Source organism: Podarcis vaucheri, assembly GCF_965113315.1.
Source record: "Podarcis vaucheri genome assembly, chromosome: 7".
Taxonomy (NCBI): Eukaryota; Metazoa; Chordata; class Lepidosauria; order Squamata; family Lacertidae; genus Podarcis; species Podarcis vaucheri.
Window position 1 is genome coordinate 65,749,366 of NC_138765.1, and position 13,645 is coordinate 65,763,010.

The 13,645-nt window shown below is 43.6% G+C and overlaps 1 protein-coding gene across 1 annotated transcript in view; it reads right to left on the bottom strand.

The window, feature by feature from the left end:
- RHPN2 (rhophilin Rho GTPase binding protein 2) overlaps positions 1-8,237 on the bottom strand; it is a gene marked incomplete at its 3' end in the record, with an annotated part of 38,160 nt that extends 29,923 nt beyond the window's left edge. The window contains exon 1 of the mRNA XM_082230821.1: positions 7,409-8,237. Within this exon, the coding sequence (XP_082086947.1) occupies positions 7,409-7,477 (69 nt within the window). The 5' untranslated portion in view covers positions 7,478-8,237. The remainder of the gene's footprint in view (positions 1-7,408) is intronic.
- Between the last annotated feature and the right edge of the window lie 5,408 nt (positions 8,238-13,645).

Sequence of the window (13,645 nt, forward strand, 5' to 3'; positions counted from 1 at the left end):
TTCAAAACTGGAAGCTGCAGTTGTGACATCATTAACAAAGCTCTGATTGCCAGATTATTCAGCGGAAGAGGTACAGTACTGAATGTTTTCAGTGCTGCCGGTAAATGAGATATTTCAAATGATGTCATTATAAGCTGACAACTGATAAGCTGAGATGCATGTTAATGGCACAGAGAAGTTGAAACAGAGTTGAATCTGGGTGTGCCTCAATGGTTAAAGCGAGGCATTCTGCTCCACCCTGTGTTACTGTCCTACCTCCAGAGCAAACAAACACTGACACAGCAAATACTCCCAAATACAAAAAGGTTTCCTCAGACAAGGAGCTCCATTAACCCCTTTGCTTGTATCCTCTGCATTCCCATGTCTGTTGAAAAATTCAGTCACTCAAGGAAACCGATGAAAGGAATTGATTCTTCATGTGAAATATCACCAGAGTGATACTACTCCACTACCCCAAAATGTGGCAATTGCCACTAGCTTGGATGCCTTTTAAAAAACAGAAGGATCCAACAATTTTATGGGAGGCAGGAGACTGTTCATTCAACCATAGGAATGGCTACATAGCAAGGCAGTGGACTCTCCCTTCCTGGGTGTCTTCAGAGATTGGACAGCCATCTCTATGGTTGGTCCAGCTACAGAGCTCCTACATCAAGCATACAGTTGGGCTAACGCCCTGCAGGGCACCCTCCAACTCTATGGTTCATTCTGTGGGGCTTCTGTATGTGGGGTAGTGGTGGGCCATCTAGTCTTTCACCTCAGGCAACAAAATATCCTGGGCCCAAGAGGGCATCTTGCTGGCCATTGTTTGAAACAAGAATGCTGAATTAGATGGATCTCAGTCTGAGCCAGCAAGATAATGTATTCCTATCACAGAATGGTGTCACTGAACATAATAGGGAACCTCTGTGTACAAGTAGAATTGGGCTGAATGGCTATTTAAAAATCAGCAGTTAATATATAACCACCTTCTGTGTGTACTCAGCACATAACAGTTACATAAATCTGATACATATTTGTGACAGCCAGAAGGTGGATCATAGCATAGAGGCCTGAGGCAAACTTGCCAAAACAAGCTTTTAGCAAAGTAGCTTGACTGGGGCCTGTTAAAAGCCTTTCAATCAATCACCAGAGGCAATGCAGGAATACCTCCAGGTTCCCAGGCAGAAAGGCTGGGAAAAGCTTGGAATCTGTAAGATGGTTTGCATATGCACACTTTTATCAGGCTGCCGCTATAGACATAAAATTAGACAAGCAGAGAGCCCTTAAGCAAAGAGAGGGGGCACCAATGGTGAATCCTATTAGATTAGGGATGGGGAACCTGTGGCTCTCAAGCTACTGTTAGACTCCCAACTCCCAGCAGCCCCAGCAGCTAGCCTAGCCAATAGCTAGGGATGCTGGGAACTGTAATCCATTAACATCTGGAGGGCCACAAGTTACCTGTTCCTGCCTTAGATAAAAAGTGTGAAAACTCCATGAGACTGTGTAAATAAAAACTGGCAGGTACAGCTGACATTAGCCTTCTGCCCAGACTTCCTGTATTTACATCTTTAAAGGCATGGGTGGATGTTCAAAAAAAGACAGAGGTCCATTTAAGAGCTTCCTCTTTCTGTATAATCATTGACAAGGGCAAGGACAGAAAGTTCTCTCTCCTTTTCAGATTTTCAAATGGTGAAAGCGGGCAAACAAACACATACCTAAAATGAAGCTGGTCATTTCTGCTTGGGCTTCTGCACCACCTCAACCTACACTAAAGCACCTGTTCCCTGTAGCATTTCTACCCTGGATCTCTTCAATATTTTAGACCGCTCCACACATTGTACACATGAAGGGGTCCTGACATAGTTACTAGGGACAATGATCACACTGCTGACCTCACCTCTGAGTCACATGGCTTCCTTTGGCTCACCTCTGATGTCCACACATTGGTCATGGATACCAGAAGGAGGAAAGCCTATGAATGCAAATCTCTCTATAAGGTTTCGTGGAAGCTGGTTGCTTGATTGCACAGGGTCCAGCTTCCAAGGAAGTCTATGGGTGTAGACTTTCCCTCTGCAAGTGTCTGTCAGATGCTGGGAAGGGGCGAAGCAGGGGAAGTGGGTGCAGTTACATCCTGCTCATGGGCTTTCCAAAAACATATGGCCGGTTGCTGTTGGAAAGAGAAATGTTGGCGTATGCAGGCCTTTGGGGGGTGTCAATGCAACATGGCTCTTCTTGAATTCCACTGTGAGAAAGGTCACTAGGACTACTGCTTCACAGATAATAAAAAGAGAACAGGGAATGATTTGTCGCAGGCCACCCACCCTGAATATGTCACACACAATTCACTAGAAATCTTTGCTTTATAACTTGTAGAACTATGCACCTTTCTCTCTCCATCTCTTTCTTACATGAGATTGTTTTGCCAGAGGTATCTGGTTGATATTCTGCTCTATAAGTAAAAAGGAACATTGTGGCTTTAAAAAAATCAGGAAAGAATTCCCTTTTCTCATGTCTTTGCTTCCTCCAGAGCTCAAAAGAGGAACACTATAGGAGAACAGGCATTTTTCTAACATACCTTTATAGGGGGTTTAAGTGAAATTTCTAAAAGTCTTCCCCAAGTACTTAATCAAATGCAAAGAAGCCCCAGGAAAAATGAAGGTGGAATTAAATGTGATCAAAAAGTATGTCTTAATTATTGAATCCACATTAAGAAAAGTGTTAATAAGATCACTTGCCAGCTGTTTCAACTGAGCAATGCAAATAAGAAAGTCAAACAGAATTTGAGCCAAAGCTTGTTTCCCTTTGTGCAGGTTTTCTTTTTCTTCTAAATGTGGGGAATGCACTCAACATTTCCCACCCATTGGCACATGCACTGTCCACGTGAAGATGAAGACTGGTCACAAATGTTCAAAGCCCTCATTCTCCAGAGTCAATTTCTCACTTGCCTGCATCTAAATATATAGGTGCGTACTTAGTAATAAGGAAGTCACCAGCTCCAGCTTCTTGCTAGTGAGTATGATTGTACATCACTGCGGAGCTACTGTACATGCAGCCATGTCATGCCCTGTGATTAATCATTCAGCTATCTGCTCCAACAGGCACAGGGCTGCAGTGAATGGCACCTCTTGCCTACATTTGCCAATGCTTGAAAGTTCATGCGATATAGATTTTAAACTCCCCCCCGAAGAGAAATTCGCAACTATCTCATACTCAACCATATTTACATAAGAAAAACAAAACTAGGTTACTTTTAAAAGCATGACTTTTTTCTCTTTTTTTGCCATATGAGAACATGCAACTGTTGCCTTTAAGATTATCTCAACATTTATTGGGCACATATTTCTTTTTTCTGGATAACTCTTTAAAGCTCACGTCCTCTATTAACTTTTACCACCTTCAAAGCCCCTAATAAGGACACCATCAGTTCAGTGACTAGCTCTGCATGAGCCATAGCTAAATTTTGTCCAAAGTTTCCTTCCCAATACACAACTTACTGTAGACTTCTCCTATGCTATGACTGATACAGTTATTAATGTTCTATTGATGCAAATGTGTTTACTGATAATTTTTATATTTGATTGCTACCATTCTGAAACTTGAATATTTTTGTTATGACCATTTGGTACAACATAACGTGACTACACATGATTTACTGTAAGAGGGGATGTTTTTTCCAGACATCAGGATTGCTTCTGATGGATATGAAAAGGCTCTGCCCAATCCACAGCAAGAACACCACCTCTGCCATTTGCATCACTTCAGTTGTCATATACATGATTCTAATGAGATATGCAAACAAATCAGCCTAGATTTTTTTTAACATGATCCTTGCTAACGATTATGCATGCAGCTGAGTGGCGAAAGCAAGGCTTTGAATGAGGTTCAGCTGACTGGCAGTTATGACAACTGCCATTAAGCTTTGACAGTTGTCAGCCACGATTATCATGTCAGGTGAATGACAGGCAGATGGCCTCTGGGTCTGGGTGCGAGAGATAAGGATCTGGCCCACAGATGGGATCCTGTTCCTACCCCTGCTGTAGGGCATGAAAAAAAATCAGATGAAAATTGAAAATGTTAAAATTCGAACTTTTCCAGAAAACCCACATCAAATCTCTGTGGCTGAGCAGGGGTTTGAACTTGGGTCATTGTAGTTAAATGCTCCAATACAGCACATGGTAGCTAGAATGTTGTCCCCAGGTTCCACAACTCTCAGAACTCTGCCTCCCTCAGTTACTAGAAAATAACATCTGCCCAGGGCTGAGATTGGATACATTTTCCTACAGGGAAATGTCCCAGCTTCTGCCAACCTAGCAGTTTGAAAGCACACTAGTGCAAGTAGATAAATAGGTACCGCAGTGGTAGGAACATAAACGACGTTTCTGTGCGCTCTGGTTTCCATCATGGTGTCCCGTTGTACCAGAAGTGGTTTAGTCATACTGGCCACATGACCTGGAAAGCTGCTCCCTCAGCCTGAAGTGAGATGAGTGTTGCACCCCATAGTCGCCTTTGAATGGACTTAACCATCCAGGGGTCATTTACCTTTACCTTTACCTACATCTTCCTAGACCGAAGTGCTTTCTATGCAGGAATTCTGATGTTTGTACCACTATTTAAAATGGAAATTGTTCCCTATCTACACATTATTAGGTCTGATGGTATGTTACATAGAATCATTGTAAAAGGGCAGAGGGTTCAGTCACGCACATATAGCAGCACTTACATAACTTTCTGATGAGGCACCTGATGAAACCTGTTGGGAGCTCACAAAATGAGCTGCCAGAGTTTCAGAAGTGCCCTAAATTTAACCTGGGTAATCTGATATGCAGGGTGAGGTTTACAAACCTTTTAAGTACTCACCTGGGGCTAGGTGCTGTATTGTCAGGCTCTTAGCCGGCTGAAAAATGCCCTAATCTAAAATGCCTTATCGTGTTTCCTTTTGAATAGCTTTCCCTTTACAAGCCTGGGGCCAGCAGTTCCCTTTATTAGCTGTTTTTAGCTAAAGTTAACTCAAGTTTCAGACCAGCTTCACAACCCATCAGAGTCAGAAGAATGTTTGAGGGGAAGGGGTGTTCGCACTGTGATCAAATTTGCAAGCCATTTTACCAAAGCTATAGTTGTGATCCACTTTGTTTATTTATAACCCATCTTTCTTCCATGGAACTCATCCTGGCATTGACCAGACCTGACCCAGACCTGCTTAGCCTCAAGGTGGAGGCGGCATCATGGAGTTTCAAACATTCCCAGACTGGGACACAAGAAGCCACCTTTTACAGGGTCAAATAATTTGTCCACCTTTCTCAGTAACATCTCCTCTGACTTGCAGCAGTTCTTCATACAGGGTCTTTCCCCCATACACACAATAAACCTGACCAGTTTAACTGGAGACGCCAGGGATCAAACCTGTGTGCCTCTGTATGCAAAGTTAGTGCTCTACCACTGACCTACAGTTGCATCTCCTGGGCTCAGCTTTAAGCCCAAGCACCCTTGCTGAAACGGCTTGTGGATCCCACTGCATGAGGGCTAGTCTAGAAATGTAGGCTGCAATACTTATTTTTTTAAAAAAACCCAAACTGTTTGCACTAAAGAAACCTTTACTTTAGTTCACTAAGCCACCCACTTGGTTTGGTCTGCAAACTGCAGACACGCACGCTTTAGTAAAAAATTAAGCTGAGCTGGCTTCTGGAAATCCCTGCCAAGTTTATTTTCTGCAAGGGGTGGTGGAGACAATGCTACATTTTTTAAAGAGGCTGTGATTCCCATCTAAAAGTACAAAAGTAGCAAAGGTCAGAGGTCACTTCTGTATCAGATTCTGATAATTGCAGCAACCTCCAAAATGGGAGGAATACACCATGCCATCTAGTCTATTAAAGAGGTTGCTTACTACTTGTTTTCTTACTTAGATGTACCTAGTGCTGGAATGTACCAAATTAGTACCTAACATTGCAGCAAACTATCAAGTTGTACCTATTTGGATGGTATAATAACAGCTTCCTTGTTTTATAATAGGATTGAATAAATCCTACTCTATAATGAGTTTCTACCTTCTGAAATTTTGAGGGCAATAGATTTGTCTCTCTCACACACAGTTTTGTAAAACTATGGGCTCTCTAGGCACTAGAAAAAAATATGTTATGAAGCTGAAAGTTGCAATCCTAAGTACACTTAAAAACTGGGAGTTTGTTAATTTTATTGCAATAAAATAATAATAATAATAATAATAATAATAATAATAATTTATACCCCACCCATCTGGCTGGGTTTCCCCAGCCACTCTGGGCAGCTTCCAGCACATATAAATACATAATAAAACATCAAACATTAAAAACTTCCCAACCAATAAAAACTGGGAGTATGTACTATTGAGTTCAATGTGAATAACTTCCACATAAAGACGAGCGCTAACAAAAATAGAAGGCAGGATTTTGTTAGATACAAACAAATTATTTTTTCATTTGGTAAATGTTGGCAGTTACTTGTGTATGGGCGTAGCCAGGATTTTTGTTAGGTGAGACAGACCTTTTGTTGGGGGTGGGGAAGGACATTAGTTTGCTATGTATTTCTATTGAATTTTATTTATTTAGGGGGCAGGACCCTTCCCTGTCTCCCCTTGGCTATGCCTATGTACTTGTGGCTACAATCCTATATATGTTTGCTTGTGAGGAAGCCTCACTGAACACAGTGGAAGTTATTTTTGAGTAAACATATGTAGGACTGTGCTCTCTTTTTCTCTCTATTTCCTCTGATAAGAGCTAACAGCTGTTCACAGCATAACAGTTCCCTGCTGGGAACATCTGTCCCTGTTGAATTTTTTTTTATGTCCAGACACTCATAGCTGTCAACTTTTCCCTTTTCTTACGAGGAATCCTATTCGGAATAAGGAAATTTCCATTTTAAAAAAAGGGAAATGTTGTCAGCTATGAGACACTATTATGGACAAGGTAGCCCTGCTAGGGAAAACGGTAGCAACTCTAAAGATTATGCACGCTCCTTCTAGAAGGCAGCACTGTCTCCAACAATTCCAGCAACTGCTAACTGCCCTCTCACGGTCATTTATGTTTCCATAAGATAACTATTGTTATTATCAACTTGCTCTAGGCAGATAAGCAAATACATTCACCCAACACAATGAAATAACTACTGTATTCAAATACCCCCGAGACTCCCCACTACACCTGTTATGCTTAGCTTTTACTAAGAGGGGGGAAAACACCCTTCAAAAAGCCAAATCAAAGTTTTGACCACACAGGCAACAGCATAACCGCCTCACTGCCCAAATTCCTGGCGGAGCGAAGGGTTCTTCAGGGCACGAAGTATAGATCGGGGTGGCAGGCAGATTCAATCGCGCTGCACCTTTGACTACGGAGAGCGGGGGGTGTGTGCGCGCTGCCACCCACCCACCTGTCGCCGCGATGCTTTTGCCTCGACTTACCTTTCGAAAGTAGCAGTCTCCCCTCTGGTCCGCCGCCCGGCAGCCCGAGGGCAGCAACGCGTCCGTCATAGCCAGAGCAGCAGAGTCCCGGGTAATTCCCACCTCGCCCTGCGATGAGAGACGATAGTCGCTGCGCTCGCCTTGCTCGCGGAGTCTGGCTCACCGGCGCTGCGCACCGTCCAGGCGATGAATGTCTGTCTGAGAGAGCCCGGATCCCGGCTAAACTCTCGATCCCCTCGCCTTCCGTCGCTCCTCCTCTACCTGGGGAAGCCCACGGGAGATCGGGGTGGGGTGAGGGAAGGACGGACGGACGGAGGGACCGCCTCCTCGGATCTCCTGTGTATTTGTGGAGCCAGGCGGAGTCCGCTCCTAGCAACGGCGTTATCAGGACAGCTGAGCCAGCCCTTCGGAGAGTCAACAGAGACACCTCGGGGTGTGCAGGGAGCGGCAGCTTTCCTCTCCCTAACAGCAGGCAGAGGGAGGATCCTCAGCTGATGCGCCGAGGAGAGTTTTTACCGAAAGTGACGCAGATTCAAGCAGCCGATTTGCCATGCAAAACTTAGGGGAAACACCAGCCAGGAACCCGATTCCGCAACTCCCCAAGCGACACTATTTGTGTCCTCCTGAATTCTGAAGAACCAGGTTGCCTCCAGACTGTCAGCATTTTGCAGGAGGGAATCAAGCACGTGCTGGATATTTAGGCGGGCACAGTTACAGTGAATGGCAGTGCTCCCTCCCCCTGGCGTAAAAAATCAACTTTTTAAAAAATAATGTTTTACAGCTTGAAAAGTGAGGAGGAAAGGCACTGAAAAGTGTAGGTGAATGAATGAGGAACAAGGAGTTGAGGTGCGGTATAAACACTCCACGGGCAAATCAGGAGCAAGGCTCCTTGTCCTGCAAACAAATCAGAACAGATGCTCAATCAAGGCCAGAGATAGACTAATAATCTGTGTGTAAGTCTTGTGCAAGCAAATGAATGCAAAATAAAAAGGGTCACCAGGAGGAAAAAGCAACCTCCCCCCCATGTCTGTGTGTGCAAGAAAAAAATCTCCGAAGTGTTTGTGCTGATAAGGGTTGGCCAAGAATTGCTTGCATCTGAAGGGGATGTCCACAATGCCATCCCCAACGCCTTTGAAGATAACACTAACAGTGGTGAGACTGGCCTAGCTGTCAAAGGTGGGCCATAGGCATCAGCCAGAGGGGATGAACCAGGAGAGGGCAACTAGCAGCTGCACAATAAGCCAGTAGTCAGGGCCAGAGCAAGTCAATAACCGCACATGCACCAAAACTTACCAACCATAGCAATCAAGGATGCCAAAGTTCAATAAGACCAGTTTAGGCAGGTACAGTTGGTCAGGGGCTGGAGTGCCTCTTCCTGAGAAGGTACCACTTGCAGTTCAGTGGTTTGCCAAAGTGGGCAGTGCCCACAGATCCAGCCAATTGAGTTTTTTTTCTTTTTAGAACAAAGTATTTTATGGGGCTTTTTAATCACACAATAAGCAAATTTGTCAATTTATTCCTACTCTCTGCTTCCTGCCACTTAACCAATTCCTGATCCACAAACGGATGTATCCTCTTATTCCTTGACTGTGCTAAGCTTACTCTGGATTCTTTGGTGAAGTATTTTGTTGAAAATAGTTTTGGCATCACCTGTTGCCAAGTTCCTTGGTTGTGAATTCTTGCGGAAAAAGTTCTCCATATACTGTACACTTTTTGTTGATACTTGGTCGAGTGTTTTGTAGAATGAATCATTTTATTAGTCACCTACGATCTTTGGAGAACATTAATTCTTAAGTTAATTCAGAGCAACCTTTCCATTGCCTCTTTGGCATGGGCAGACAATCGCAAGTGGCAGCTGTGTGAATCAAAGGAAAACAATTAGTTGCCAGGAAACTCTTCCCTGCTGGAAGCTTTCCTCTCCCTGGTGTTTTAGAGTTGCTTCTTTTGTCATCATTTTGTCTCTATTTCTGGAGAAGAATTTTCTTTCTATTGCTTCGCTTTATCTTCTGCAACACAAGAGATAATGTGGTCACTATGGCTCATTACCCTTCCCTCTTTCATGACTGAGTCATTCTCCATAGCGTGGGGAGCAGCTCCAAAATGCTGTTCATTCACAAAAAAAGGTCTCAGGATGAATTGCAACAGACCCAACATTCTTGAACACCCAGTGGTGTTCCGGTCAGTGGGAAGTACACATTGATAGTCTATAAAAATAGAAAGGCACTTAGGAAGGCTTTTACAACAACCACGGCAAAGATGACAAGTGCTATTTTTGTAGTGTTATTATTGAAAAACCCAAGCCTACTATTCTAAAAAGCTGTGAATTTAATTTTCTATTCATTTTAAAGTAACATCAAGGCAGAGCCATAGTTACAGGGGGTGGGGAGGGGCAGCCAGTGGGCTTCAAGAGTACTTCAACACAGAACCCATGGCCTGTACACTGCCTTGTTGCACAGGAGGGAGCAAGGTCAAAATATGTCCCAACCCCCACCCCTCATGCTGCTTTCCCAAAACCAGATAAGTAAGGTGCCAGATTTTAGAAAGGAGATGTGAGGCTCTGGCAGAATTCTAGAGCCCTACCACCTTCTTCCTAATGCTGGGAAAGCGCTAACTAGGATTTGGGAAGGAGACTGGAGGACCCAAGGATCCTGTCAGAGCCCTCATGCATCCTTCCCAAAACCAGTGGCTCCTCAAATGCTCCGGTGGGCTGATACAAAAGGCCTTGAGGTGGGCCCTGGGTAACTTGTTGGCCCGCCCTGTTTAAATGTAGCCCATCAGAATCAAAAGGCCGGATAGAAATTAAATCAGTCAATAACTGTGCACAGGACTGCCTAAATTAGTTGCTACTGAGAACAAAAATGATTGATTATACCTGCAGCGGTGGTTCCTAAACTCCCCCTATCCCCACAAACTACTTGAAAATCTCTGAGACATAATGAGCTCATGATTCTGTATATATCTGGTATGTTTGATCAATCCCAGCTTGTTTATCTTAACTATTATAAAGCTCTAGGTGGGGTGAGTGTGTTGTCAATTGTAAAAAGATTTATGTGTGTGTGATGCTAGTGACGAATGCACAACTCTAGTTCTAAAGGTCAGGTAGAAATTTTTATGGGTTGTCCAGCTAATATGGCACTCTGATGAGTGAGTTAGGATGACTATGTTGATAAGAACTTTTCTCTTAAGGCTGCCAACATGTTCCACAGAACAACCTTGCGATGTAGCTTAGGCTGAAAAGGGCTGACTGACACAAGCTCATCCAGACAGTTTTGTGGCCAATTATGAATTTGAATACAGATCTCCTGTTACGTACTCTAACAACACTAAATGTACAGTATTTATTTATTTTTGTATTGCATTTATAAATCACTTATTATATAATATCTCAAAGTGATAAATAATAGGCAAAGGTAAAGGTCTTGACAGACTCTAGGGTTGTGCGCTCATCTCACTCTAGAGGCCAGGAGCCAGCGCTGTCCGGAAACACTTCCGGGTCACGTGGCTAGCGTGACATCGCTGCTCTGGCGAGCCAGAGCCGCACACGGAACGCCGTTTACCTTCCCGCTAGTAAGCGGTCCCTATTTATCTACTTGCACCCGGGGGTACTTTCGAACTGCTAGGTTGGCAGGCGCTGGGACCGAAAAACGGGAGCGCACCCTGCCGCGGGGATTCGAACCGCCGACCTTTCGATCGGCAAGCCCTAGGCGCTGAGGCTTTTACCCACAGCGCCACCCGCGTCCCTACGTGATAAATAATAAAAAACTACAAATTAAACAATCAAAATAATTCTGTTTTTAAAAAATCATAACCAATACAGATACAGGCTGGGATAAAAATATCCACTTAAAAGTCTTGTTGAATAAGAAATGTCTTCAAAAGGCACCAAAATGACACCAGAGATGGTTTCTGTCTGTTACATAACAGGAGGGAGTTCCAAAGGGGAGGTACCACCACACTTAGAACATGATTCCTACTTCTACAGAGTGGACCTCCTGGTGCAATGGTATCTGCAGAAGGCTTTCTCCTGTGAAGTGCCGTGATTAGTTGGGTATATAAGGGGTGATATGATCTTTTAAGTACAGTACTGTATTTAAACAATAATACACATCCAATGAACTAGTGCATGCATTTGAATTTCTATATGGAATCTCTTCTGCAATTTTATTTTGTTTTTTCAGCCTTAAGTCATTTATCTGCACTCAACCTGAGGGATGTAGTTTTTTGCATTCAAATTCTGTTGGTTCGGATCAACATGAGTTTTTACTGTTGTTATACTTCATGCCAACTTTGTGCATGGACACAAAACTTTAAATTCAATTAACAACAACAGCAACCACTTTCCTTCAATAATTCTGAAGTCATGCTTGAGTATGTTTTATAGAGATATCATTTTACAGTACCTTTAAAGATTAAAGTGAGCCAGAGGGAAAAGTGCAGTGACAACATCCTTGATGCAATGGCTTATACTGTAGTTCTGAAAGTTTATATCATAATAAATGTATTAGTCTTTAAGGTGCCCCAAGTTGGATCACATCCATGTCATACATTTGAATCCTGGAAACTGGCCACTGTCACTGAGCTGCAGTTCCCTGGACTCTTAATGAACTGCACTTCCCAGGATTCTCTGGAAGAAGCCATGACTGTAAAAAGTGGCACAAGAGTGCTCCTACTCTACTTGCTGCATCAAAATGACAGGGCAACCCTTCCGGCAATTCTTCACGCCAAAATCTAGACACTGATGATAAGTCCTTGACTGACCTCTTCTGGCCAATGTATGACAGGTTTTAGAAATGTGTTCTTCAGAGACATGGGGTTAACGGCCTCATAACTTTTAAAACTGGGGTGGGGGAAATCACACATGCACATATAAACCAGCCAACTAAGGATCAGATGCATGCATCATGCATCTGGCAAAGTGGACTCTTAACCCAAGAAAGCTTATGCTACAATAAATCTGGTAGCCTTCAATGTGCCACCAAAGCCCTTGGTTGTTTTCACTGTTAATCTTTCAGGTGCCAGAGAATACTGGGGTGGGGTTATTTTTGTAAGAAATTTGACCTGACTTCCTGGCCCTTGAATACAAAGTATATATTTGAGGCACATTATTTCAATCAAAGAGTTCAGGGCCCTGTAATTTATCTGTCATAAAGAGACATTTCTCAACAAACCTTCACAAATCACAGCACCCAGAATTATTCAAGGGCAAAAAATGTACTTCGAACATGATTTAAAGATGACAGAAATACAAGTGGAGTTCATTCTACGGACCCTTTGTTGTAGGATGGGGTCCAGGGTGCATCCTAGGTGCCTAACAGTTGAAGTCTGTTGAAGTCAGGTTGGTGTAGTAGTGGTTAAAGTGTTGGACTAAGACCTGGAAGACCAGGGTTCAAATTCCTACTCAGCCATGAAGCTCACGAGGCTCACTAGGTGTAGTTGGGCCAGTCATGGCTTCTCAGACTAATCTACTTCACAGGGTTGTTGCAAGGATGAAATGAGAGGGAAAATTTCCTTGAGCTCCTTGGAGAAAAAGTGAGATAAAAACGCAACAACTACTAATAGTAACAATAACAATAGTTGGGGAACTGATGGACTGGTATCGACCTGTTTTTAGCACTATAATTCATTTCCCCCCGTTATATCGACGTGGTTTTAGCATTGTAATTTTAGCATTATAATTTGGTCTCCCCGTTATATCGACGTGTTTTAACAGAGGGCGCTCCCGAAAGGTGCTGAAAGCGCTCGGTTCCCTAGGACTTTTTTTTGAGATCCGAGGTGCTTATTTTCCACGACCTACCTTATCCTTGCTGTTGTTATTATTAAGTTATGATCGGAAGTTGTTCCCGGCTGTTTTCAATATTGTGTTTTGACGTTGCAACCATAGCTGTCAACGTTTCCTTTTTAAGGGAAATTCCCTTATTCCGAATAGGATTCCTCGCAAGAAACGGGAAAAGTTGACAGCTGTGGTTGCAACCTGCCTTGGGGCACCTTAGGGTGAGGGGGCGGGTAAAATAAAACAAGGAAAGAAAGGAAAAATCCGTGCTATTGTCCGTCGTTATAAAAGAGTCCTGCTGGCTGGCGTTGTGGTGGTTGTGTAGTCGCTATGGCGTTTTCCGTGCAACCGTTGCCGATGAGCCGACGGTGTGGGGTTTTGCCTTTCACCTCAGCAGCAGCAGAAGAGCCGCCCCGTCGGTTTCTCCGCCCGGCCGGCCGGCCGAGGCGTGTCAGGCCGCGGCTCTG